This window comes from Actinia tenebrosa, unplaced genomic scaffold (assembly GCF_029948245.1).
Source record: "Actinia tenebrosa isolate PJP-AT-01 unplaced genomic scaffold, QUT_ActTen_1.0 PGA_scaffold9__36_contigs__length_13948895, whole genome shotgun sequence".
In the NCBI taxonomy this organism is placed as follows: Eukaryota; Metazoa; Cnidaria; class Anthozoa; order Actiniaria; family Actiniidae; genus Actinia; species Actinia tenebrosa.
In genome coordinates, this window is record NW_028292586.1 from 12,832,770 (window position 1) to 12,858,302 (window position 25,533).

The following is a 25,533-nucleotide window of genomic DNA, read 5'->3' on the forward strand; positions in this document are numbered from 1 at the left end:
CTAAATGAGAATTTAAACGACTTTTATATTAAAGAAGGACATTGTTTTGGGTATTTTGTTGGCGAGGAAAAGCAGCTTGGAGATTTTTTGGACCATTTTCAGTCGGTTACTTCGACATGTTTTATCCGTGCTGAATATCACTCCAAGGAGAAAGGTCATAAGAGGATGTCTTTGGGAGGTGGGTGAAATGCTAGTTCTATTTTTAAGCTATGCCAATGTTAGGGGAATATGCAACGCAGGACAACAGCAATATCTTTTATGAAGTCAACGCAAATATAATCAGTCACACAATCACAAAATGACATATTCTTTTCAATTCTGTATTCTTTCTGTATTACCAGCTCTCGCATATTCAGTGGTTGGACTTACTGGTTGTGATACTCTTTTTTGAACCTCATTTACCAGTGGCTTTGGTAGTATACTACAATCCGGCCTCATTTGCTGGCACTGAGAGTGGTCACGAGCAGGAATTTGTTACGTTCTCTGTGGTTCTTTTACATCCCATTTTATTGAGAAGGGAGGACCGACATTCAACGTAGTCATCCGAGTCATGAGGGATTCACAATCTCGAATGTAGCCAGGTTTTGACAACTCAATTTTAGTATGAGTCAGGGATATCGAACCCGAGACCTTCCACACCAAAGCCTGGCGCCAACGACTGTGTCTCCAAAACTCTCTAATATACATGTTTAATATAAATACACAGTTGATTATTGAAAATCTCGCAGGCTGATTGGTCGAGAAACTCAGATTATCACACAATAATCACTTCCAGTGATAATCCAAAATGGTGGCCAGCTGCTTTGTTGCTGTTACTGGAAAAAAAATGTGGCTTTTATCTTTTTTTCTCCTTTTTTTTAAAAGAATCACCTGCGTATTTATACTAAAACAATTATTTACCTCAGACTAAGTGCATATCGAGAATAATAACCTCAATTTCGTTTCAGTTATTATTCCCCAATATTCACTTTGCCTTCAGCAAATATTTGTTAAATATCGCAAACCCACCCTCCACCCCCCCCCCCCCCCCCCCTTTATCCTCCTTCTTTCCCAGGTATCCAGCCCTTGCTACTGGCTTGCAGACTCCTTGTTATTATAGATACTTTTTTGTGTGTGCTGGAGATATGCATTTTCTCTGCCATTAACCTATAATAATGGATTTAGCAAAGACGCTACTCACTTTCTCTGGTCCCCTCAGTATCTGTATTAACAGGGTTGTACTCTTCTTCTTTGTGTTTAGCTCTACCAGGCTTTGAAAACAAGAAAGGAAACGTTCCTATTAAAGTATTTGGACACCCATTCACTATTCAAAGTAATGAAGTCAAACACTGTATCCATGGATCTGCCGCCAAGGTAAATTTTATGAGTCCAACTGCTATAATAATTAAAAGAACCATCATCATCATCACCATCATCATCATCATCATCATTATCATCACCACCATTATCATCTTTACCATTACATCATCATCACCACCATCATCATCATAGCCATTACATCATCATCATCACCATCATCATCATTATCATGATCATCACCACCATTATCATCTTTACCATTACATCATCATCATCACCATCATCATCATAAACCATTACATCATCATTATCATCATCATCACAAACCATTATCATCTTTACCATTACATCATCACCACCACCATCATCATCATCATAACCATATGGCTTTCATCCCAATTTTAAATCCTTTTGTAATATTCATAGAAGGATTCCAGAATTGGTCGTACTGGCAAAAACCATGAACATGATTATTCGAGAAGGATGAAGGTCAGATCTTCAGTCAAGAGGAATTGCACTGCAACCATGCATATCAGAGGCATTAAGGTCTACAAGGACTACTTTGTTGATCCCAAATTCACTTCCAAGAACAGCTTTAAACATTTAAAAACTAAAACACTCAAGAATATACGAAATGCATTGGAAGAAAGTGTCAATCATCCTTTTACAGTGGAAAGACGTTTTTACTTGAAAATCCCTCTCAGTAGCGCACACAGTGGACATCAAGTTGGAGAATGTTTAACACCAGTAGTACGGAAAATTGATGAAAGGGTTGAAAACAAGATCTATGATCTTGTGAGATGTAATGTGAAGAATGTAGCAGAGATACAGAGATGCTTGATTCGATTTGTAAAGGATGATCTGTTTGGAGGTGTTTCTGAAGAGGAAAAACCTAAGAAGGGAAACAAGCGCTACTATCCGCGAAGAAGTGACATACGGACACATGTCTTTAAGGCAATTAGTTCAGTGGAAGAGGCCAGGAATGCACAAGAGTTAGCCATAAATCTGTTAAACCTTAATCCATCAGAATGGAATGAAGAGCGATTTCAAAATGATTTTTTAATGACTAATGATGCTGATGCTGGCAATGAGGATGATGTTGCTGGCAATAATGATGATAATTTTGTCAATGATGATGCTAATGCTGGCAATGATGATGATGTTGCTGGCAATAATGATGATAATTTTGTCAATGATGATGCTAATGCTGGCAATGAGGATGATGTTGCTGGCAATAATGATGATAATTTTGTCAATGATGATGCTAATGCTGGCAATGATGATGATGTTGCTGGCAATAATGATGATAATTTTGTCAATGATGATGATGATGCTGGCAATGATAATGATGGTGTTGCAGATTTACCTTTTTCTGTATTCGACGAATTAACATTTTTGGAAGAAAATTTGAACAACTTTCATACGAGTGAATACTATTGTTTTGGGTATTTTGTTGGTGAGGAGAAGCAGCTTGAAGATTTTTTGGACCATTTTCAGTTGGTTACTTCAACATATTTTATCCGTGCTGAATGTCACTCTAGAGAGAAGGGGCATAAGAGGATGTCTTCAAATAGTAAGCAATTATTTATATTATTGTTTAATTTCATTTTTGCATTGTTGCTTTTGTGAATGCTCTCTCTCTCTCTCTCTCTCTTTCTCTGTCTCTGTCTGTCTTTGTCTTTCTGTTCTTTCTCAGCACTTTCATTATGGGTTAAATCCAACTTATTGTGAGTTTCATTTGAGTGGGGAATCCTGCAGCAAGTCTGTGATCATACTTAGCTGTACTGTATCTTACCATAGCCATAACTGTTCATTTGTGACTGAGTGAATTACTGACTGGAAGATGGTAATGGTTAGCCATTGCAATGTTACGGCATGTTGTACCATGCACATACTGTAAGGCCGTACCATACATTTCACACCAAAAACAACTCTATCCCTAACAGTAGAGAGTTTTTCTACATGTAACCTTCATGTAATTTGTAGCTTTATTTTGTTATCTGATATCATACAGCAAGACCAATCTTTGAAGACAGGCGTGGTAACATTCCAATACAGATGTTTGGAAATCCTTTCCTGATCATGAGTAGCGAAGTTAGGCATTGTCTACATGGAACAACTACCAAGGTACATATACATGTAAATGCTCTGTCTGTCTTTCAGTTAGTCAGTCGGTCTGTTTGTCTGTCTGTCTGTCCCATCTGTTGATATTTGTCTGTGTGCTCTGCTGGTGGTAAGGGGGGGGGGGGGGGTTGGGGAAGTTTCTCCTTGAATGTAAGAAGCATTAAGTTATGCATGGAAGGTCACAGAAAGACGTCTCACATTGAAATCTAAACGGAATAGTAAAATGTTAAGAATATTTTTCTGCTGTTTTCGTTCATCATCATCATCACCACCATCATCATCGCCATCACCACCATTATCATCTTTACCATTACATCATCACCACCATCATCATCATCGCCACCATTATCATCTTTACCATTACATCATCACCACCATCATCATCATCATAACCATCACCATCATCATCGTCATCACCACCACCATCATCATCTTAACCAAATGACTTCTCTTGTAATAATAAATCCTCTTGTAATTCATAGAAGGATTCCAGAATTGGTCGTTCTGGCAAAAGCCATGAACATGATTATTGGAGAAGGATGAAGGTCAGATCTTCAGTCAAGAGGAATTGCACTGCAACCATGCATATCAGAGGCATTAAGGTCTACAAGGACTACTTTGTTGATCCCAAATTCACTTCCAAGAACAACTTTAAACATTTAAAAACTAAAACACTCAAGAATATACGAAATGCATTGGAAGAAAGTGTCAATCATCCTTTTACAGTGGAAAGACGTTTTTACTTGAAAATCCCTCTCAGTAGCGCACACAGTGGACATCAAGTTGGAGAATGTTTAACACCAGTAGTACGGAAAATTGATGAAAGGGTTGAAAACAAAATCTATGATCTTGTGAGATGTAATGTGAAGAATGTAGCAGAGATACAGAGATGCTTGATTCGATTTGTAAAGGACGATCTGTTTGGAGGTGTTGCCGAAGGGGGAAAGCCTAAGAAGGGAAACAAGCGCTACTATCCGCGAAGAAGTGACATACGGACGCACATCTCGAAAGCAATTAAAGGAAATTTGTTGTAAATATAGGAAGTTGAATAAAATATTTTTTGACTGACTTTGTAAGATATAAGCGCGAGCTTAATCTTATGGGAATTTGCTGCGAAGATATTTGCGCTAAATGGTTCAACTTTAATGAGGCTCTATGCATCAAAATCCAATGCTAGGTCCTCTGATGTTGGCAAAGAATACGTCATATAATTCAACTACATGAGCGAATAAAAAAATCTATCTATCTATACCGTGACCATATAGCGCTTTTATCAGACATTTGTTTCTGCCAATCGCGTATCAAGTTGCTACATTTTGCTGAAAAAGCGGGCGCAGTCTTTAACAAAGTGCGGCAAGTTTGTGTTTAAAACAACGCAAGATTTAGCTTTCCGCATTTTATGGCTTTGTTGCTCTTTTCCCAGCCTATTTCATTTTCAACTTTTCTTTGCAATTTCGCAATTTCCGCTTTTTTTATATATATATTCCAATTTCCCATTTTTACTAAAATCAGATATATTTATACCATTGGATGAGTTAACGGTCACGAGTCTGTACTGGTGAGCAAAATTTTTTATCTTATTTTAAATTGGTGATTCTTTTTAGCTACTTATAAAGAACTCAATGAAACGATGTGTAACCAGTGTGTTACGAAATGCAGTTTTATTACGATCTCTCGAAACAGGTTGTAGAAAGTTTGTTTGCTCGCCAGTATATTTCACCCATGGGAACAAGATGTTCATCTCAGTGAATTAATCAGCACGTGATTACTGAGCCGAAAGGGCGTATTGGAATTTAGCTTGTGAACCGGAGAACCCGAGGTGACTTTAAACTATGTTTGGGCTACCTGTGTTTTTCTAGTGTTGGTCACGCAATACTAGGAACTCGGGTAGAAATCTTTTAGGTTTTGATCACGCTTTTTTCTGTCCCACAAACTTATTTTTTCTGACTTCAAAACCCGTTAGATCCTGTATATATATCTAATACTTCCTAAAATGAATTGAATTCTATCATATTTGTAGTGTATTTTTATTAAGGAGGTTAAAATCATGAAATCTCAAGCAGACATCTGTTGTCGCCTCCTTCATTCTTTCACCGTCATCACTTTAATAGTTTTGTTTGTGTTTTTGTATGGATTTAACGGTGTTGAAAGCCTCGTAGAGGATCAGGAATACGAAAAGGAAACGAAAAATAAGGATAACACATGCAAGGATTCCACGAAATGCAAGGTAAGAGTTGATTAGAGTCTTTAAAAATGGATTACAAATCTTTGGAGGGAGATTCCAGTATTCTTCACTAAACTTTCAGCTGTTGTCCTTCTACGGATTTTTTCGTAAAATAATATAAACAAGAAGAGTTTAAGCAAGAGCTTTAATATCTGAGAAGAGAGATACTTGAGTTTACAAGTACAGATGTAATTTTTTGTCAAGCAATGTTTGGATTTATATACTGTTTTGTATTCAGTAATTAATATTTTATGTGTGTTTTTAATTGTAAGATTATTCAATGCTAGGTTCCCTGCTGGGAGAGTCTCCCTTGCTGGCGATTCTTACAAGGGAACGGAGGCTTAGGGAATAGGCCTTTTAAAACATTGACTGAATATATCCATATGTAGCTGTCAACCTGAAAGTTTTGTTTAAAGGGGGAGGGGGAGGGGGAGGGGGATGGGGAAGGGGAGGGGGAAGGGGAGCAGGGTGGGTCGGGACAGAGGGTTGGGTTTGAGGTTCAAGATAGTGGGACTCTTCTCTACCTGATAGTGATAAGACATGTTTTTCTAATTCGTTAGAGTGAAACAATGACAAAGGATCAAAAAGAGAAGAAGTATTGGGGATATGAACCTGGATGCAAGGAGTGGTTTATCACACCAAAATGTAACGATGAGAAAGGATGGAGACACTTTTCTTCGTAAGGAAAGAAATGATTTTCATAGCTAAAAATTGTTTGCATGCATCAATTTACTGCGGGAGGGGGGGGGGGTACTCCCCTATATTCGCTGGGTACGTGCTGCCAAACAGGGCATGAATTTCTGCAATTTTTACTCTGGAACAGGGTCATGGTTCAGAGGGCTCAGAGGCACATCCCTACCCTAATCGGACAATCCCCCACCCCCCTTCCGGGCAATTTACGTAATAATTGAGAACAAAAGTCAAGGTCACCATGTGGATTGACATGAGAAAAGAAACCAAGATGAGTTATTTTGTCTATGTCAAGCACTGTGCACTGCATTGTAGACCTTGAGACCTTGCTCTTACTTAATCTATATCCATAATCTTATAAATCTAACAGAAATGAAGAAAAAGTTGAACAGTTTTGGAAAGAAGCAGATTTTGGTTATGTCAAAAACTTTAAGGAAAATTTACAAAAAATCTGTAAGCCATTGAAGTCTGCTAAAAAAGTAAGTTGCTATTTAATATTATAATTATAAATAGTGCTGGTTATTATTTCCTGTGGAGTGTTTGAGAGCTCAATGTTGTGCTAGCTAACACAACCAGTTGAGTTAACCTTCAGAACAAACTCAAGGTCAACCAATTAGAATTGAGGATTCAACATAGTAATTTGATTTAGCATTTTTCTATGATTTTGCATGTCCCTCACTGACACGACAATGAAAAAAATGGTGGACAAATCTTAGTGTGTGTGCCTCACGATACAGAAGAAACAAAAAATTAAGAGCCGTTATAAAAGAAATTTATTCCTTCAAAATTGCTTGTAAAAGCTAACCTTAAATAATTGACCCAGAACTCTTTTCAAGGGACACAACTAACTCAGCTGGCATACTGTATTTTGATCATTAGGCTGGTTCATCATTTGCCTGTACTAAACATTTGTCTTACTGCAAAGCAAAGAATCTTTATATGGACTTAAGAGATGATGGGAGACCTCTGCAAGAAAGGTGGATGTGTAATTTAAGATTGTTACATTTTACATTGTTACATTAATGGAAGGGAGCATTCATTGATGCCAGGTGGAGAAAAGTTGAAGAATAATTGGATGGATAAAAGGAATATGGATGGATGGATGGATGGGAGGATAGATTGATGAATGGATGGATAGATGGATGGATGGATGGATGGATGGATAAAAGGAATATGGATGGATGGGAGGATAGATTGATGGATGGATGGATGGAGGGAGGGAGGGATGGATGGATGAAAGGATTAAAATGGGTGGATGGATGGATGGATAGGAGGAAGGTAGAAATGGGTAGCTGGTTGGTGAGATGATGGGAAAGTAGCATCAATTAATTGAAATGCAATATAAGAAATTACTGAGTAACTAATTCAAAATCTAGATTCAAATCCGACATGTTCAAAGAGGGTCAGCTTGGCGGTTTCTGCAAACTTGATTCACAAGCCATCCAAAAGCTTAACGAAGGATACAACATGGAACTCACTTCTTGGTACGGTTAACTTTCAAAAAAATTTATAGATCTCCTTAGTATTTACATTTTCACTTATTAATAATTATTTAATAATCTTTCTATGTTCTTGAAATGGATCTTCAGGCTCAGTCAAATAGAGAAGTATACATCTTTGCCTTTCAATCCAATCGAAGATGGACATTGTGATGTTGTTGTGGAAAGACCAACCATCTTCATGAAATTAGATGCAGGTAAGATATTATAGCTGATATCAAAGTTCTGATTGGTTGGGACCAGATGCTTTATGAGAGCACTCAGCAGCACACTCATGCACTTTCAGCTGTGCCATTTTGATAACGGTTATTGTAATTTGTAATATTTTATAATGAAGAAATCAAAAGTCTTCCTTGCTATGCTGTGCTGACTTGCTTGCTGTGCTGTGCTGACTTGGGATTAGCAGAGCATTGAGAAGTGTTGAGAAGCACTACGCAACATGTTATATATGGTTCTCCTAACACTTCTCTCATGTTCGCCAACATCTTCATAGTGTACTGCCAATCAACCTGTCATGACTTTTGTCTCAATCAGAACATAACATTGAATCCATAACATTTCTTTCAAATAATTCCTTGAATGAATGAAATCTAAAAATGTTGATGGTAAAAATATGTTATGTTTACAGTTGTCAATATGTATCATCATTTCTGTGACTTCTTCAACCTTTTTGCCACTCTACATGTCAATGGTTCATTCAGTACCGACATCAACATTGTTCTTTGGGAGAGTGTGAGTATACTAAACAAATTACTATATGACAACCAAATAGACCTTAAATCCTATTCTTTAATGCTTTCCAATTTGAGACCATGTGTCATTCTCTTTTTGTCAGAATAAGATTCTTTGTTTGAGTTGTATCCATATTCATGTGTCTTCTTATGTGCAGCTGTTAAACAAAGAAATGCTACTCTTGGGAATGACTCATGGTCTGAAATACGAAAATATTGCATTGAGAAGAATAAGGTCAAGTGCAAACAGCCTTGTTAGCAAGTGGTCCTAAATAAATTGCTTCCTCCCCCTTAGCTTTACAAGATTATTCGATTGACAACAAATATAAGCTTCAACGAAAATATTGCGTTTGATGTAGGAATATAATTATACCCTAACCTAAGTAAGCTTATATTCGAATTATGTCTAAGAATGTAGATGTCTTTTTTTTCCCAGTATGCCAGATACAGTTTAGGTAATTTTCAAGAAACATGGAAGGTCTTCACAAAACATCCAATCTTGTACTTAGGAAATGAATATGGTGGCAAAAGAGTAAGTCTATGAGAGAAACGAGAGACAGGATGTAATGGAGGAGAGGAGAGGAGAGGAGAGGAGAGGAGAGGAGATTAATTTGTCGTTTTTTTTTCTTATCAGGTCTGCTTCAAGCGTGCTATCTTTGCTCTTCTTCCTCGTATGGTCTTTGGTCTTTACTACAACACTCCCTTGGTATGTGATTTGAGCAACTTTTCCGTCATTCAAATTAAGTGAAAGAGAAAGTACCAAGTCAAGCAGAAAATGAATGAAGAAGGAAAGAAAGAAAGGGAAAAAAGAAGGGAGGATTGGAGCGTAATAACTATTAATGCTAATCATTTCTGTCCATATAGATTCCTGGATGCTCGAACAGTGGGTTGTTCAAAGCATTCTCAGAACACGTTCTGAGTAAACTGGACATCAAACAAGAAAGAACCACGAAGGTTTGTTGCTTGCTAGTGACGTCATCCTCCTGGCTACCCATTGGTCAAACTGATAATTACGTAATGGTTAATAATTGGCTGTGGGCCGATTTCCCATGGTTGTAATAAAAACGTACGCCGTGACGATCTTGTCGTACCGTGACCCTGACGTTACCGTGGTCAAACGTTTTGATTGGACCCCAAGTATTTTTGCCCACGTTGATTGGTCAAGGATGTCGCCAATTCCATACCTTGAGCATATATTTTCATAATCTGCGAAAACTAAATAGTTTTTCGGTTTTGTTTGTTAGGCGTGCATGTCAGTATATTTATTGGTAAGATATATTTTTTCATCTCCAAGGATAAAGCCCAACCAATTCGCGTAACATTCCTGTCAAGAGGAACAAAGTATAGAGATGTTCTCAATCAAGATGAGGTTGGTACTGAAATTTATTCCTTGGTATTCCCTGGTATTGTATTGCAAATAATAAGGCACATCAGGGGCGTATTTAGGAGGGGGGGTCCTAGGGTGCCCGTGACCCCCTTTCTAAGCCACAAAAGCGATAAAAAGAGCAAATCGTACCATAGTGCTATGACGTCATAGTAAAAGCTTGGTGTGTAGGGTCCCCCTTTGAAAAATCCTGCATACGCCCTTGCACATCAACTGATTGAATTTATTCCTTTTTTGCTTTCATCATTCATTGTTTTTTGTTTTTGTTTTTTGTTTACAATGGGAAGACCTTTCAAACTGACCTCTGCGTTTAGATCAGGACGGTAGTACTTGGTATCAATCAGCTAGATGAATCTTTTTGCTACCCTTCACTGGTGCCCCCACCTATAATTTTTGAGGACGACCCCCCCCACTCACCACCACCATCCTAAATACACCTCCACACATCCATTAATGTGGATTAAACCCTTGTGTTATAGTTAGTAAATGCAGCCAAGGAAATAAAAGGCGCGAGTGTCAAAGTTGCAACTTACACATGGTAAGGACTCGATCTGTTATTAATTCTGATATATCATTCATATATATTTTGGATATACTCCTCCAAAGCTTAACTACAAACAAACAGAGTACTGACAAGAATGTAATGTATTCTCTCTCCATTGTATTTCCAGGGACATGCCGTTTCTGGAGCAGCTCAAGGTAAGACAACAATCTAGTCATCTCTAGTTATCTTACGCTTGTGGTACTTAGTATAAGAACACCAGGGATGATGCTAACCTACCCCCTCTCTTCCCCCACCCTAACACCCCGGTTCTAGTAAACTAAAGTGTTCTTATTTTTAACGCATTCTTGTTTTACAGGTGACAGCATAATTCAGACATATTTATTGGGATGCATGGTGCTGGATTAGCGCATGCGCTCTTTCTACCTGATTGGGCCCTTCTATTTGAACTGTAAGTGTCTATCTTCCCACGCTTTTGGGTGGAATATTTTTCGAGACATACTTATTTGTAGTTTTTTTGCTAGGAAACGTTTTGCGTATTTTGCGGATGGAAAACTCATTATGAGAAGTATCAATTTGAAGGTTTCTTGGATGAAAAAAAAAACGTTTCTCACCATAGTTGAGGTTTCCTTACAAAACTGACCGTGAAATTTGTAAGGGAGGATTATGCCTTTTCAAATGTTCAACCAATAATATCCATGATGTTCACCACTTATATAAGCTGTTATCATTTAATTCTGCAAATAACGTGCGTGATATGGAAAAAGACCATGCCTGATATGAGACCGTATCAGCACTTCTCATCTGCTCGCACTGGGTACGATAGGGATTACGGAGAGTTTGAGCATTTATTTGCAGAATTACATGATATAGGCTCGACAAAATACTCCGTGACTCGTAAAAATACACAGCTGTATCAGATGCTAAGCCGACTGATAACCTCTATTCTTCGTTTGCAATAGACGTCATAGCCGCCATGTTGGAAGAATTTGACAAAAGATTTTTCAATGAATTCTTTTGTTATATCTTTCAACATGGCGGACATCCCTTTTGTTATTGTGCTCTCTTGGGATTGATTGCAAATCAAGAATATGTTCATATCGCCTTTTCGTTTATTTCTTTTTTAGATACAATTGTGAAGACCCAAACTGTTACCGCGATCTAGCAAGGCTCAGGTACTGCTTTCTGCTTGATTTATGCTTGTATTTGTTAAAAGATCAAAGCTGTCTTCAAAATAGACCTCTTTACCTTGGGCATAATGTTTACCCATTTCAGACCACGTGTCATTCTCTTGAGTTTCATTTCTTTGTTTAAGGGTTGCACATCACAAGACACATGAATATGGATACAACTCAAACAAGGAATGTTATTCTCAAGAGAATGACACGTGGTCTGAAATGTGACAACATTACGACCAAGATGAATAGGCTTATTGCTTACGAGGGAACTATACATTAAGGCAAAGATAAATACGATGCCTGTCACAGCTGTGGTCATGTGTTTGTTCCTTGGACCCGCCTTCATATTTAAGTAAGGTTCTCTGTTGGTTCTCTCGCTATGCTATAAGGTTTTTTTAAGCCCCCATATCCCGCCCACCCCACCCCACCCTTCAAATCGCACTTGGTATAACCGTATTTGATAGACGCCTAAGAATAATTGAAACCATTACATTGTCACATCACACTCTCCTCCCTCCCTCCCCCTCCCCCTCCCCCCCCCTCCCACTTCAAATTGTACTTGGTATATAAAAATTTCAACAATATGAGCGCTGACAGTCGTTCTCTGTTCTTAATCAATTCAAAATCAGGCGTCTCTACAAAAAGCTATATCAGCATACATTCATCAATGTATGCTGATACGTGAAAACGAAATAAGAGAAATACCTAATACATAGTGTATATATATATATACCTATAATATATTTGGAACCAAACACCCTATGTACTTTTAAGTATAAGGTGTCAAATAAATTGTATTGTATTGTATTGTAACCATATTTAGTAGACACCTAAGAATAATCAGAAGAATTACACTGTAACATTACACATCTTTTCGTGCGTACGTGCTTTATGTCTTGTTTTTAACTCAAAAACCGTTTTGTCTTACATTTCATAGGGGACTAAGCTATCTGACGTGGGAGAAAAAAGATAAAGTAGTCGAGAAAACAGAGGTAAAAATCCTATTATATAACGTCTTTAATATAAAGTATCTGGGCCCGAAAAAGGCATATTTAGTTCGCATAAAAATCGGCTTACAGTTTGGCGTGAATGCGAACTGAGGCTAACGGGTAAATAAAAAAAATCAACTCTTTTGTTTATTTAAACCTCATTTTCAGACTTATCTTCAGAGCAACCTAGGAGCTGTTCTAAATCAGTGCACAGCCAATTCACAGATCAAACCCTGAAAACAACCTCTGAGCTAAGTTCAAACGTCGAACTTCACATGAGCCGAACCTAATGACATCAAAGAAGACCGCCTTGTTATCTATTGTTTCAATTAGGTTCGGCTCATGTGAAGTTCGACATTTGACCTGAGCCTAAGTTAGGTCACGGCTGACTCACTAATAGAACCTTAAAACTGTTTGCGTAGAAAAAAGAATTAACCACGAGGAAGTTGTTTCTCTTTCCTTTGCGAGATAGAGAACGATATATTGGATTCGATTTCATTGGAGTTAATCTTCTTAATCTCGTATTATTAGCTTTCAAGGCCAATCATTGGAATGATACTAGACTTTGATTCGTACCGCTAATGCTTTGAATGGGTATTTGAAAGGACCCAGGAGTCTTGTTCAAAAGACAATTATCTGTAAATGGTTTGGATTTTGGAGAGTTTTGAGTGGGTTTTTGAGAAGAATTCGGGTATCATCACTCAGTATTGTGTCGGGTTATAATATTCTGAGCTATTTGATATCCATCCTTTCAGTTATTCATTCATCCATCCATCCATCCATGCATCCATCCACCCACCCGTCCATCCATTCATTCATCCCTCCATTCCTCCATACCTCCATCCCTCCATATCCCTCCATCCTTCCATCCATCCATCCATTCAATCTTTTATCTTTTTATACAGGAGCTTCATCCCAGGTACCCCGAACACCCAAAATTTAGAAACTATGAATTCGATGTCACAGAGTTTAAACGCCTGCTAATGACAGCTGTCAATCAAGTTCGACGGAATCTATCACAGTTACCTCGACATCAACGGGATGAGCTATGACAATGTGGGTTTTAAAGATTATAGAGTAAAAATTAATTTACTATTAATGTATTATTAATGTATTATTCAAAAATCCAATATTTTGTATATACATTTTAAAGCATATTTATCTAACCAGTAATTCTCGTTCCCAGACCCTACTCTTTAGTCAAATCGCTGGCTAATGAGTAGGGTCTGGGAACGAGAACGACTGATCGAACAAGTGTACTAGTAAACTTCACTAATATTATTGTGGAGGAGAAAACGGAAGCTAGTATTTTTGTTTTTATTCTTTTAATTCGCATATGGATTATCCCCCGTCCAGATGTCGTTTTCACATAACATGTTATCACTATGCATATGTGAAATATTCATATCTAGTTTTGGCTGCAATTATTGATATGCCTTCTAAGCACCATTTTTTATTATTATATAAAATAAAATCTCATCAAAATGTGACAGACAAGTGTATCATAATAATACAAAGAAATTGTAGTATCAAATCGTTAAAATTACCTGTTTTCCATTTTATTAATTTTTTCGTTTTTATTTTTATTTTTATTTTTAATTTTTTATCATTGAAGTATTTATTTTCCGTTTTAAAGTTACTCAAATTATATGAATAATATCCCTTTCTCCCTATTTTCCTCCCTATTTTCCTCCTATTTTCCTCCCTATTTTCTCCCTATTTTCTCCCTATTTTTCTCCCTATTTTCCTCCCTATTTTCCCCCTAATATTTCCCTCTTATTTTATCGTAGTTTTTCCGGTACCGAATGTCATAGTAATTTAGATAATAAACTTGGCTCCACATCACGCGATAGAGCGATATTATTTATTTCACCATATGCTTTTTATTTCATTTTCCTATTTAGTTTCCATTTCATTCTCGTTTTTCTTTTTTCTTTTAATCATTTTGTATATTTAAAATTAAGCTCGGAGCTGTCCTCCCTCAACCTTAAATACTTCTAATAAGCTAAGAGGCATTAATTCATGATTACACTCGTTAATTATTTAATTTTGATAACGTTTTTTGTTATCGGGCTAATATCCGAACATTTCCGACTTGCTGAAAAAAACAAAAACAAGAAGTACTTAGAATCAAATAAGAGAGAAAGCCAATTTTTAGATAAAGTTTAGATAAGAACCGAAGAACTTAGATGATAATGTCAGTTTCATAGTTTATGGTCCGCAATATTGACTATCGAGGAAAACGAGAAAAGAAATAAGAACTAGAAGGAAGGAGGAAAGAAAGGGAAGATGGTTGAAAGTATGAAAGGAAACGAAAGTCACTAAGGCTGCAATGACTGAAAGGATTAGATAAGACAAAGAAAGTAACTAAGAAAGAAAGAATGAATGAAAGAAAGTAAGAAAGAAAGAAAGAAAGAAGGGAAAATGCAACATCGATTGAAAAAATCAGCCAACTAACTAATAAAATTGAACTGAACTCCCTTTATCCAACAGCGGTCATCGTTCCTCTTTTAAGCATGTGGGTTTTCTTCTAATATCCACGTATTTCTTCGTTCATACATATACCCCACATATAATAGGGTTGCCTATATCATAACATAACAAGCCACTTAAACCCCAACCACATACGCAATAAAAAACCTTAACCGACGCCGTTCGGTCTGAGAAAAACACCTTCAATACAATATCACTGAAAGATGAAATTACTAGGTACAAAACCGCATATTGTTCTACGGTAAATTGTGATTAAAGCACAAATTTGAAAGACTTATTCCGTGATATTGCGGTCCGCAATCAAAACAAAACGAAACAAAAATATAACCAAAATATACGCGCGCTGTGTTGTGCGGATATAATTCCCATTTAAATTAGTTTTGGGTGGTAATCTGGGTTGTAATGAAATTGAGTAATTGCGTGCCGAGCTGTCGTTAGTTTTCACGCTCTTTAGAAAGTCTTTCAAACCGAACTCAATAACTAAACGCGAAAATTGTGTTGGCGGATATTAGCCCATTTAAACGTGCTTTTGGTTGTAATGGAATCGAGTAATTGCGTGCCGAGCTGTCGTTAGTTTGCGCACACTTCATAGGAAGTCTTCAAAACCGAACTCAATAACTGTTTGATTATGTAATAATATGTGGAATTATGAGGCGTATCGATTTCAATGAAGTAGAGACTGCGCGTACTATAAACACCTTAAACAGAGAAAGAAACATAAGCAGGTCTAGCTAATTTCCTTCCTACTTTTGAATTGTAATCATCTTGAATATTTGTGCCAATTTTCACAAAAATAGTTTCAACTTTGTGCGCATGCGCTGACTGCGCAATTTCCCGCCATGTCCGCTATCAGTCGTTTTTGTTTTTGTTAGCTTTTGTTTTTGTTGAATCTTTAGTAGCGAGAACTCTTCACTAATTCGTTCCTTGAATTACTTTGATGTGGTTATTGATTTACGAGTTTGAGATCAAATTTTCAAAAACTGAAATGTTTTATCAAGTTTAAACTTGCGTTGAGTCACAAGATTTTAAAATCAAAAATCGAAACTACAAGTCAAAAATAGAATTAATGGAGCTAGACGTGTTTTCTTATTATCTTGATTGTATAATTTGTGTTGTTATGGATAGCTAATCTTGATATAAAAATTAAGTTTACGTCCAAAATCACCTGTAATCTCATTGTAAAAGCATAAAGACTTACCCTCCCCTCCCTATCTAGTTATAGAATGTAATGTTGTTGCGTGAGTAGCTTTGCATTGTGGGTGTCCTCGTAAGATGGCGGAGACGACAACAAGGTCGAGTTTACGTCTCTAAAATGAGAAAAATAAATCCTTAAACACTACGACATGGGTCAAAAAGGCTGCAAACTCTCACCTGAGGAGACACAAGAGCTTCTACAGTGCACATATTGTAAGTTTATTAGAATTTAAAGGTTTTAAATAAGCTGTCATTTGTTCTAACTGAATTGCCGCGTGGAACTTTTTTACTCTTGAAAATTGCTCAAAAGCATTAATTTTTTCTCTGCTTTTCAGTCGATAAAAAGGAACTTCATAAATGGTGAGTGTTTTATCGATACACCACATGTCTTGGTCGTGTATTAGAGAGCTACTTTGTGGTTTTCAAAAGAGATATCGGGATATTTTCGGCCTTGAATTTCCTAATGAATAAAGTGAATAATAAACTTAGTGAGCTAGATTTACTCTCTTCTGCAAACAAAACTAAAAAGCCTTTCCATTAATAGCTTCGTTTATTGTCTTTAGGTATAAAGATTTTATGAAAGACTGCCCTTCAGGGCAGCTAAAACAAGAGGTAAGAACTACGTACTTTCAGATAAACCCGTACAAAACCAATATATCAAGGAAGTTCATCAGAATATTTGTATAATTTTTTTGGGGGGAAAATCTGAATTCTTTACGTTGGAGTTTGAACTCAAAAACAATGATTCCTTTATTTCAAAGGCAAATGAAATGTTTTTACTCTCAGAATAAGAGAAATAGTAGATTTTTTAAAGTAGTTCGATGAATGAAAATTTGTTCTTCAAAAGAGCTATGACCAGATGTTTTGAATCACACTTCTTACACAATTTTCTAAATCGCTCATCCTTTTAATTTTCCCTTCATTATTTCTATAAACTACTCGTATCATAAATAATGAATAATTTAAATTTTTACTCTACGCAATATCTTATTTCATACTAAAATATTTGAAAATATTTCAGGTTTTTTGGGGGAATTTAATTTTTTAAGACAGGAACTTTTTTTGGTTGGGGGGGTCGGGGAGAGGAAATTCAAAGCGGATTTTTTAAAAACTCTACTCATTTTTATTTTGGACATGTTTTGTAATATTAGTTTGTTGAGATCAATTTCATGGTTTTGATAAATGAGATGTTTTGCTCAAGTAATATAGAGTGTAGCTATTTATAGCTACTAGCTTATCAATGTACGCACTATATGCCAATCAAAAGTATTGGTTGACTGTCTCTTATCAGAAACTACCGATATCTATTACTACTATTACTTTGATATGTGGTCACAGTTATAATTCTTTCGTTCCTGGGGGAAATAACATTTCGATTTATTTTTTTCTTTTTCCTCTTTTTTTTTTTTTTTTTTTTCACTCTGTATTTTGAAAACAATGTTTAGTGAACCACCCACTAATGTAAGGTTTTGAAGTTGTTTTGATTTTTTTGAATATAATGAGAGCATGCCCACACTAGAATCTATTTTTGGTTTCTTTTTTTATGATAAATTCAGAAGGCTCCATTTGTACTTGTAGTCAGAAACTCATAATTTTCTGGTACAGTATACATCCCATACTTGTAATAATTTTTCATTCATTCACTCTTAAAAATGAATTCCTTCTAGAATATTTCCCCTTTACATTATCACCTCCTTCTCTCTTTTCTTCTATTCTCTTTAACATCTTTAATTTTCATTGTTCCTAGTCCCTTTCAATTATAGTAATCAGTATCGATCAGTAATCATGACGATCGCACTTCACAACAAAGTAATCAGTATGTACCCCTGTAATTTGTAATATAACATCCTTGACAACCCATAACATGCATCAAGCCCAAATCATTATTAATGCATTTCGTTCTGCCGAGATCCATCACCATACACCAGCAAAAAAAGTTCTGCAAATCATTATAATCATGAGAAGCATATACTGAGCAAAGTGTTTATTTTATTTCTGTACTAGTTAGTGATAAATAGTTGATTCAGATTAATATTTCTAAAATACAAAATGTGCCCGTTGTCTTGCAGAACTTTTACTCCAATATTGTGTGGTTTCAAAAAAAACAAGCCCAACTCAAAACTTCAATCTCAATTTATTTTTTCCCCAAAAGAATACATGTAGTACAACTTACTGTGAATTTAAATCAATCCAGGGTTTTCTGAATCAATTTATTTATTCTATGAGTAATTTCTTTAGGATTTATCTAATATTGTTATTTATTATATCCGAGGCTACATTTATTTGGCATCTTTGGTTTATAGTTTTTGTTTTTCCAAGTGAGGGACTTAATCTTATCTTCTTAATCCTTGTCAACTTGATCTGTGGTATAACTTGCAATTTGCATACTAATTGCACTTCCATATTTAATTACAGCTCATTATATTTAACTAATTTTAGTATGTTGCCATAAATTTGTGAACATTCCTTTCTGGAATTTTTTGTAAGTTGTTCCAGCTGAAATCCTCTGGGAAATAGTTCTCACTGCGAAATTGTAATTCATCATTTGTTTGGCTTGGCTTTCTTTGAGCCCTTTAGATTGTGCAATATCAGAGACAAGTTATAAATTATTAGTCCTGCCTTGTATATAATATACAGGGCTTAAAATAGCGGGTGGTCAGTTTTACCTCAGTCATTACCAATTTCTGGTTTAATGTTAACTCAATCAATCAATCAATCGCTTTATTAATGTGTCGTTCTACTAGCTCGCCACAAGTGAGCATACTAATTGGGGACACCAACTGCTCAAAATGATATTATTATATTTAAGGGGTATAAAATGACTGTGCATTCTAGGAGCTGTAGAATGAGAGAAGCAGGCTCAATCAATCAATCGCTTTATTAATGTGTCATTCTACTAGCTTGTCACAAGTGAGCATACTAATCGGGGACACCAACTGCTCAAAATGATATGATTATATTTAAGGGGTATAAAATGACTGTGCATTCTAGGAACTGTAAAATGAGAGAAGCAGGCTCAAACAGAAACATGAGGCATAGCCAAGTGTTTTCTCTTGCTTCTTGATTGTTACAGATCCCAGTGTGGTTGTTTGTATCACAGTACAGAGACAAAAGCAGCAATATTATATTGCTTTTATAAAATAGTTTTGAATGATATTGTGCCAGCATGTGTCTCTGTCCTCTGATATTACTCAGTGTATAATATATGTATATACAATTTAAAATATTGTAAAACTTAAATAGCCAGCCAATCGGCACACACTTTAATATCTCCAATATATTTTTATCCTGCCAAACAGCATGCATGTTATATTTCAAATACTTCATACATAATGTTTATATTATAATATTACATAGATCTACCTTAGTAATACTCAGTCTCATGCTCTTGAAATAAGTACTGTTAAAATTGATTTCAAATATTTCTGTCATTATTTAGGTTTTCTTAATTATAAAATGCTTGTTTGATCTTTGACAACCACACAATACTGCAATTATATACCAGTCTCTAGTATCTGAAAATCCATTTCTGTCATTGGCTACTCTATGAATGTATAAAAACATGCTCCAATTATTTTTTTCATAAAGTCATTTTCATTTTCAAATCTGTTTCAAATTCTGTTTTAATTTATACGAGGGAGTTGTCTTTTTTCTGACAATGCTTATTCTTCACAATATTTGGAAGAGTTGAGTCAAGACTTTTTATTGTTTACTTTGGTTATTGATACTAGACTATAATGGACAGCTTCTTTCACACTCTTTCTCATTAAAACAGGCTTTGTTTATACACCGTCTTTCTTAATCAGCTTGTCATTAAAACAACTGTGAAGCCTTATTACTAAACTTCTTTGAATTTGTTTTCCATATTCTCATATAAAATGGCAACTAGGCAATATAAAGTGAAAATTTTTTAAATATGGCAGCTAAAAATGTAAAATAGTTGCAGACATATCAAATAAGTCGTTAAGTGATAAATTGGTCCATAAAACTATATATTGTCAGTAACATTGTATTTGTTCCATGTTTTAAAAGTTAGATGTATTAGGAATTGAATTATAATTACTATTGTGCTTATTAAAGCCAAATTATTTATTATGCTAACATGTATGTACATTGCATGCTTTTGAAGCTGGAGATAAAACTTAGATTAGACTTAATTTATTATTATTCTGATACTACAGTGAAACTTGCTAAAACTTGTGTATTTGTATTGTCTAGCATATCTAATCTCCTGACAGAAATAAATTAATATTGATAATAGAAATATTTTGGTTGTCAGGGATATTCAGCTATGTGTCAACTATGAATAAAACCAGCCACTTATTTTGACTTTATTCCTCTTCCATCAGACATTATCCTATCACAAATTACATCTGAGAAGCAGGGTTGTATTTCAAGCTTTTATTAGGTCATCTTATGAGCTTAGTGGAAAATAGGGTGGAGTGAAGTTGTTTTTGAACAAAATAGGGTTTCATTGCTATGACTAATTGATCCCCAGGGATGGCTTAAGGGCTTAGTTGGAGTTCTAATAACAAATAATGTAGTACTCTCACAGAGAGCATTCTTAGAGCTGAGATAATCCTCTTTAGATAACAAATGAAAATAAAATCGGTTTTTCAAGTAAAAATAAAATTCTAAGCAAAATGCATGTATAAGATCCAAAGAAATTATTCTTTATTTTTATATCCTCTTAAAGTTATTGTATTGCTGGTTTTCACATGACGTCATCAAAACATCAAAATCTAAACTATAGCTCGTATAAAGGTATTTCTCAAATATGTTTTAGAAATCAGTGTTATAAGTCACAAGAAAAAATCTCGAGTCATTTCGATGTTTGGTTCCCGAGTTATGAAGGTTGAGTTTGTGTCACGCAATACCGTCACGTCTATCTAAATAGCGATGAAAATATTAAAATAATTTACTCTAGTTGAAAGATTTTCCCTTAGACACGTTTTAAATATCTATATAAAGTATATTTAATTGAAATATAGCCAAACATATGAAATATTCCATCATTTTAAGCCTTTGGAATTTCGTCCGCCATGATGGTGTACCAACTTGGAACACCAAGATGGCCGCTCCATACATTTTAACCAAAAATTGCGTCATGTTTACTTGCCTATAGTTCCGCAACGAAATGCTTTACAGCCTTAAAATTTGGCCAGTATATGTAGTTTGGACCGCTTTGCAAGAATATATAACTTTTATTTCATTATAATGCGAATTTACGCTTTTGAAATTCATGATGACGTAGGTGAAAACCAAGAATATCCCCAATACTATAAAGTAACCATTGTCAAAACCTCCCCACCTCCTTACTCTGCTTTTTGTCTTCTTAGACATTTTCAACCCCTACCCCCCCTCCCACCCCCCTACTAACTTGCTAACTGAAATATGACATATCAGACTGTGACTCAAAGGTTAATAATATTTTCTGAAATATCATCATGGTTTCTCATCTTCTATTTCATTTTCACTTTCCCTTTTCCATTTCCCATTTCACTTTCCCATTTCTTTTCTCCCACATGTAATTTTATTTCCCCCCAAGCATTCGATTCCATCCCCTCCATCCTCTCCATCTCTCCAAAACAGCCCTAGCCAAATGTTATTGTCTTCCATTATAACTAGTTTCTATTATAACACTATTTTACTATTTCCCAGGAATTTCAAAGAATTTATCAACAGTTTTTCCCGTTTGGGGATCCCAGCAAATTTGCAGCCTTTGTCTTCAAAGTATTTGATCGAAATTCAGTAAGTATACGTATGAAACACAATGCTTTGAAGGTGAAATTATTAGTTTAAACGTGGAAAATTAGATGTTTATAACAGCACCTAACTTTAACATGTTCCAGAGATACAGCAGTAGACCCCTTGCAAGTTCGTCGAAACGCAGCTCAATTTGGAGGACATAACAATAGGTTTCCAATTCTCAAGAGATTGAAATTCTTTTTTTTTTTTTTTTTTTTTTGTCCTCCAAATTGAGCTGCATTGACGTCACTTACAAGGGGTCTATTTTAAAACATTTGGGGAGGGTTTTGTTACATGTTGCTTACCAAGTTAAAAATGTATGTAAATAATGTAAGCGTAGGAGCATTATCGAAGAAATAGAAAACGAGCGCGCTGTGTGCAGTTATAAAGCGCGCGGGGGTTAGCCGAACACGAGAGAAGTGTTAGAAGAAGCACGACGCGTAGCACTATCAAGCAAGTTTTTTATTTCTTTTATAAAATACAAATTACAATAGCCGTTATTTTCAAATGGGAATGACGCAACTGAAAGTGCCCGCGTGTTGTGTGCTCTCTTGGAGCACTCGCTCCCAACCAATCAGATACGTGAGATTTTTAAGAGTTATTTTATAATTATGACCGGTGTTGGCGCCGAGTCCTCTAACTACAGTATTTCATTATAGGATGGCCATATCAGTTTCAAGGAGTTCATCACAGCCTTGTCTATTACTTCAAGAGGAAGTTTGGATGAAAAACTTGAATGTATGTATATTCTTTAATTTGAAGCATCAGTGTTATAAATCAAACCCTGTAACAACCTCTGGGCTGACGCCAACCTAAAACAAGAATTTTGAGTATTAAGATTTGCGGAGGGAGAAAAAGCGAAGAACTCCGATAAAAATCCCTTGAAACAAAGAAGAGGACCAACAAACTAACACAAAGGGGTTTTAGTTTTTTCCTTTTTAATTTATATTTCATGCTGTTCAACGTTTGCATTTTTTAGGGGCGTTTTCCCTGTATGACCTGGATAGAGACGGTTATATAACAAGAGATGAGATGTTGAGCATTGTCAAGGCTATTTACAGTATGGTGGTAAGCAAGTGACTGTTACACGACCTTTGAAAGTGTTTTCTCCTCAAATGCGCAAATGGTGGCGTGCCGGCACCGGGGTGGGATAGGGTGGGGATGGAGTTAGAAGGAAGGAGAAACCCGGTTGCACTTGCAGCCAAACAGCGCCACGGAATAGGCAATCATCGCTTCTTCAATATGATGGAGTGAGCCAATCAGCGCAATGGAATCCGCAGCGATTGTATAGTTATTGAGTTCATTATTTGAATCTATAGGGTAACATCATCGACCTTCCACAAGACGAAGACACACCAGAAAAGAGAGTAGACAAAATATTTAAACAGATGGATCAAGTAAGTATCAAACAAACGAGTGAATAAATGAATGAACAAAGAATTGAACAAACAAACAAATATCTTTATTTGGCACTCCTTGAATTGATATATAATGATAATATATAACATGAACATATAATTTGCTTCACTTTTGTCTCTCAAGCACAATATTTTCCTCTACGCTCCCTTATTAGCCTTTACGAGGTTGAGGAAAAAACTGAGTCGAGTTGGCATTGCATTGCATTGTGGGGCTGTTTTAGGAGAGGAAAAGCCGCCATCTTGGAAATATGTCGCCTAGGACAGCCCCACAATGCAATGCAATCCCAACTCGACCCAGTTTTTTCCCTCAACCTCAAAATAACTAATACAACAACAAAAATTGTTCTGCAGAACAACGATGGCCGCTTGACAATGGAAGAGTTTCGAGAAGGATCAAAATGTGATCCGTGGATCGTTCAGGCGCTAGCTATCGACCTTCCCCAGGAAGACGTACTACCCACTGCCGAGTGAACTTCACTGACTCACTCACTCCACACACAACACCGATCAAATAGTTTTAGATTCATCTTTCGTTTCATTTTTAACACTTACTTGATGAATTTCTATTTATTTTGGGGATTTTTACATTCATTTTCCACCATCTTATCTTATCTATTTCAAACTCTAACCAGTAGACTTTCGACATCATCAATACTTTTTTCTTATACCATAGATTTTATTTTTTATGATATTTTAGTGAGGTTTTACTCCCTTGGTTTCGTCGGAGTAACTACCATTTTCATTGCCCTTTTGTCGTTTTTGCTGCCACAGCTGGTTTGGTTTATTCTTGCGGTTCTTATTTTTCGTTGCTGTAGTGTTGTTTCTACTGTTATTAACTTTACTGATAACGCAGCTGAAATTAAGCTTTTCGGCAAAGCATGCTGAAAAATACCAGAATGGACGATAAACGGGCCATACTTAGCATAATAGCATGGTGCTATTTACTTTTCTTGCATTCGTATTTCATCTTAAGTCACATTTTCCTCCGATATACCTTGTTAATAGATTATTGATCCTAATCTCAGTCTCAAGACGAAAATAATGACTAACAGCATTCCCAACATCAGAGCAACACTTAATCCTGATTGGTGCACTTTACCACGTGATACAGTTCCCATGGTAATTCCTTGTATTTATTCAAATACATCAAATGTAGTTACAAGCTCAACGTCGCTATAGTAACAGGTCGCCTAAGTTATTCGATTTCGTTGTCATGGTTTCATTAGTTGCTATAGTGATGATAACACATATTTATATGGCTTATTCAAATTGACATCAGTTCGGTGTTTCAGTGATTTGGTTGTCATGGTGATGATTGGCTCAACTATTTATATACATTTAAATTATTAGTCATTAATCTAGTTATTGCCATAGTTACAAATGTTTATTGATATTGATTGAATAATTTAAAATATTTATTAATTAATAAATCTTGTAATATTCAGGGACATGTTTTTCACTTTACGAGTATTATTCCTGCAAGTCTAGTATATTTAAATACGTCATGATAAACCATTTCCAATGGTCCTACTATACACATATATGAATGTAAGTTATGGGAACAGACCTCGGGGACTTTCCAAAGGACCACAGCAGCGCGAGGGAGGGGAGGACGGGAAAAAAGGGTGCAACTGCAGGCAGAGGGGGAGTGCAGTAAGTCCACTTATCAAATCCATTAATAATTCACGAGGAAAACAACAGAAATCACGATCGTGAAGAGTGTTGTAAATCTGATACAAAACTGTGTTCATTTGCATAAAATTTAAGTTGGATTTTCTTGGCCAAATTCACTTTAATTTTGAAAATTTTAGTGAAACACAAAGGAACTAGCCTAGACGTTTGATAAGTCATACAGTATTCGTGTCCTCGACTATGCCTCGTGGTTGTATATCTGATACAACACGGCCACTCATACTGTATATATTACTAAAATACTCATAAGAGTATTTCAGCCTTAGCAGGTCGAAAGAGAAGTGATCGCTAATAGGTTTCTTACATATTCGCACCCGTGGGAACAGTGAACCTAGGCTCATTTATTCGCACCACTGACAATGGCTATG

The 25,533-nt window shown here is 35.9% G+C and overlaps 3 protein-coding genes across 3 annotated transcripts; all 3 read left to right on the top strand.

Annotated features, from left to right (window-relative positions):
* The first annotated feature begins 42 nt into the window (after positions 1-42).
* LOC116297713 (uncharacterized) lies at positions 43-4,491 on the top strand. Its single transcript, XM_089025265.1, has 5 exons — positions 43-178; positions 1,241-1,353; positions 1,726-2,872; positions 3,314-3,426; positions 3,906-4,491. The coding sequence occupies exons 1-5, from the start codon at positions 166-168 to the stop codon at positions 4,455-4,457; spliced, it is 1,938 nt and encodes a 645-aa protein (XP_088881391.1). The 5' UTR covers positions 43-165; the 3' UTR covers positions 4,458-4,491.
* An 814-nt stretch (positions 4,492-5,305) lies between these two features.
* Positions 5,306-14,109, top strand: LOC116297741 (EGF domain-specific O-linked N-acetylglucosamine transferase). Its single transcript, XM_089024544.1, has 17 exons — positions 5,306-5,650; positions 6,208-6,326; positions 6,708-6,816; positions 7,217-7,314; positions 7,714-7,821; positions 7,927-8,033; positions 8,465-8,568; positions 9,004-9,099; positions 9,202-9,273; positions 9,432-9,521; positions 9,862-9,936; positions 10,431-10,489; positions 10,623-10,650; positions 10,819-10,904; positions 11,581-11,628; positions 12,569-12,623; positions 13,526-14,109. Exons 1-17 carry the CDS (start codon positions 5,471-5,473, stop codon positions 13,670-13,672), a joined length of 1,581 nt encoding a protein of 526 aa, XP_088880670.1. The 5' UTR covers positions 5,306-5,470; the 3' UTR covers positions 13,673-14,109.
* A 2,186-nt stretch (positions 14,110-16,295) lies between these two features.
* On the top strand, positions 16,296-24,917 carry LOC116297718 (neuronal calcium sensor 1). The gene is made up of 8 exons (XM_031706001.2): positions 16,296-16,520; positions 16,643-16,667; positions 16,871-16,919; positions 21,969-22,058; positions 22,715-22,793; positions 23,035-23,123; positions 23,375-23,452; positions 23,825-24,917. The coding sequence occupies exons 1-8, from the start codon at positions 16,457-16,459 to the stop codon at positions 23,942-23,944; spliced, it is 594 nt and encodes a 197-aa protein (XP_031561861.1). The 5' UTR covers positions 16,296-16,456; the 3' UTR covers positions 23,945-24,917.
* Positions 24,918-25,533: the final 616 nt, after the last annotated feature.

Coding starts and splice junctions, on each gene's coding strand:
- LOC116297718 (XM_031706001.2), top strand. CDS start 16,457: ATGGGTCAAAAAGGCTGCAAACTCTCACCTGAGGAGACACAAGAGCTT. Junction 22,059..22,714: donor AAGTATTTGATCGAAATTCA/GTAAGTATACGT, acceptor ATTTCATTATAG/GATGGCCATATCAGTTTCAA. Junction 22,794..23,034: donor TTTGGATGAAAAACTTGAAT/GTATGTATATTC, acceptor TGCATTTTTTAG/GGGCGTTTTCCCTGTATGAC.
- LOC116297741 (XM_089024544.1), top strand. CDS start 5,471: ATGAAATCTCAAGCAGACATCTGTTGTCGCCTCCTTCATTCTTTCACC. Junction 8,034..8,464: donor CTTCATGAAATTAGATGCAG/GTAAGATATTAT, acceptor TTATGTTTACAG/TTGTCAATATGTATCATCAT. Junction 10,490..10,622: donor AAAGTTGCAACTTACACATG/GTAAGGACTCGA, acceptor TTGTATTTCCAG/GGACATGCCGTTTCTGGAGC.
- LOC116297713 (XM_089025265.1), top strand. Junction 1,354..1,725: donor TCCATGGATCTGCCGCCAAG/GTAAATTTTATG, acceptor TAATATTCATAG/AAGGATTCCAGAATTGGTCG. Junction 2,873..3,313: donor TAAGAGGATGTCTTCAAATA/GTAAGCAATTAT, acceptor GATATCATACAG/CAAGACCAATCTTTGAAGAC.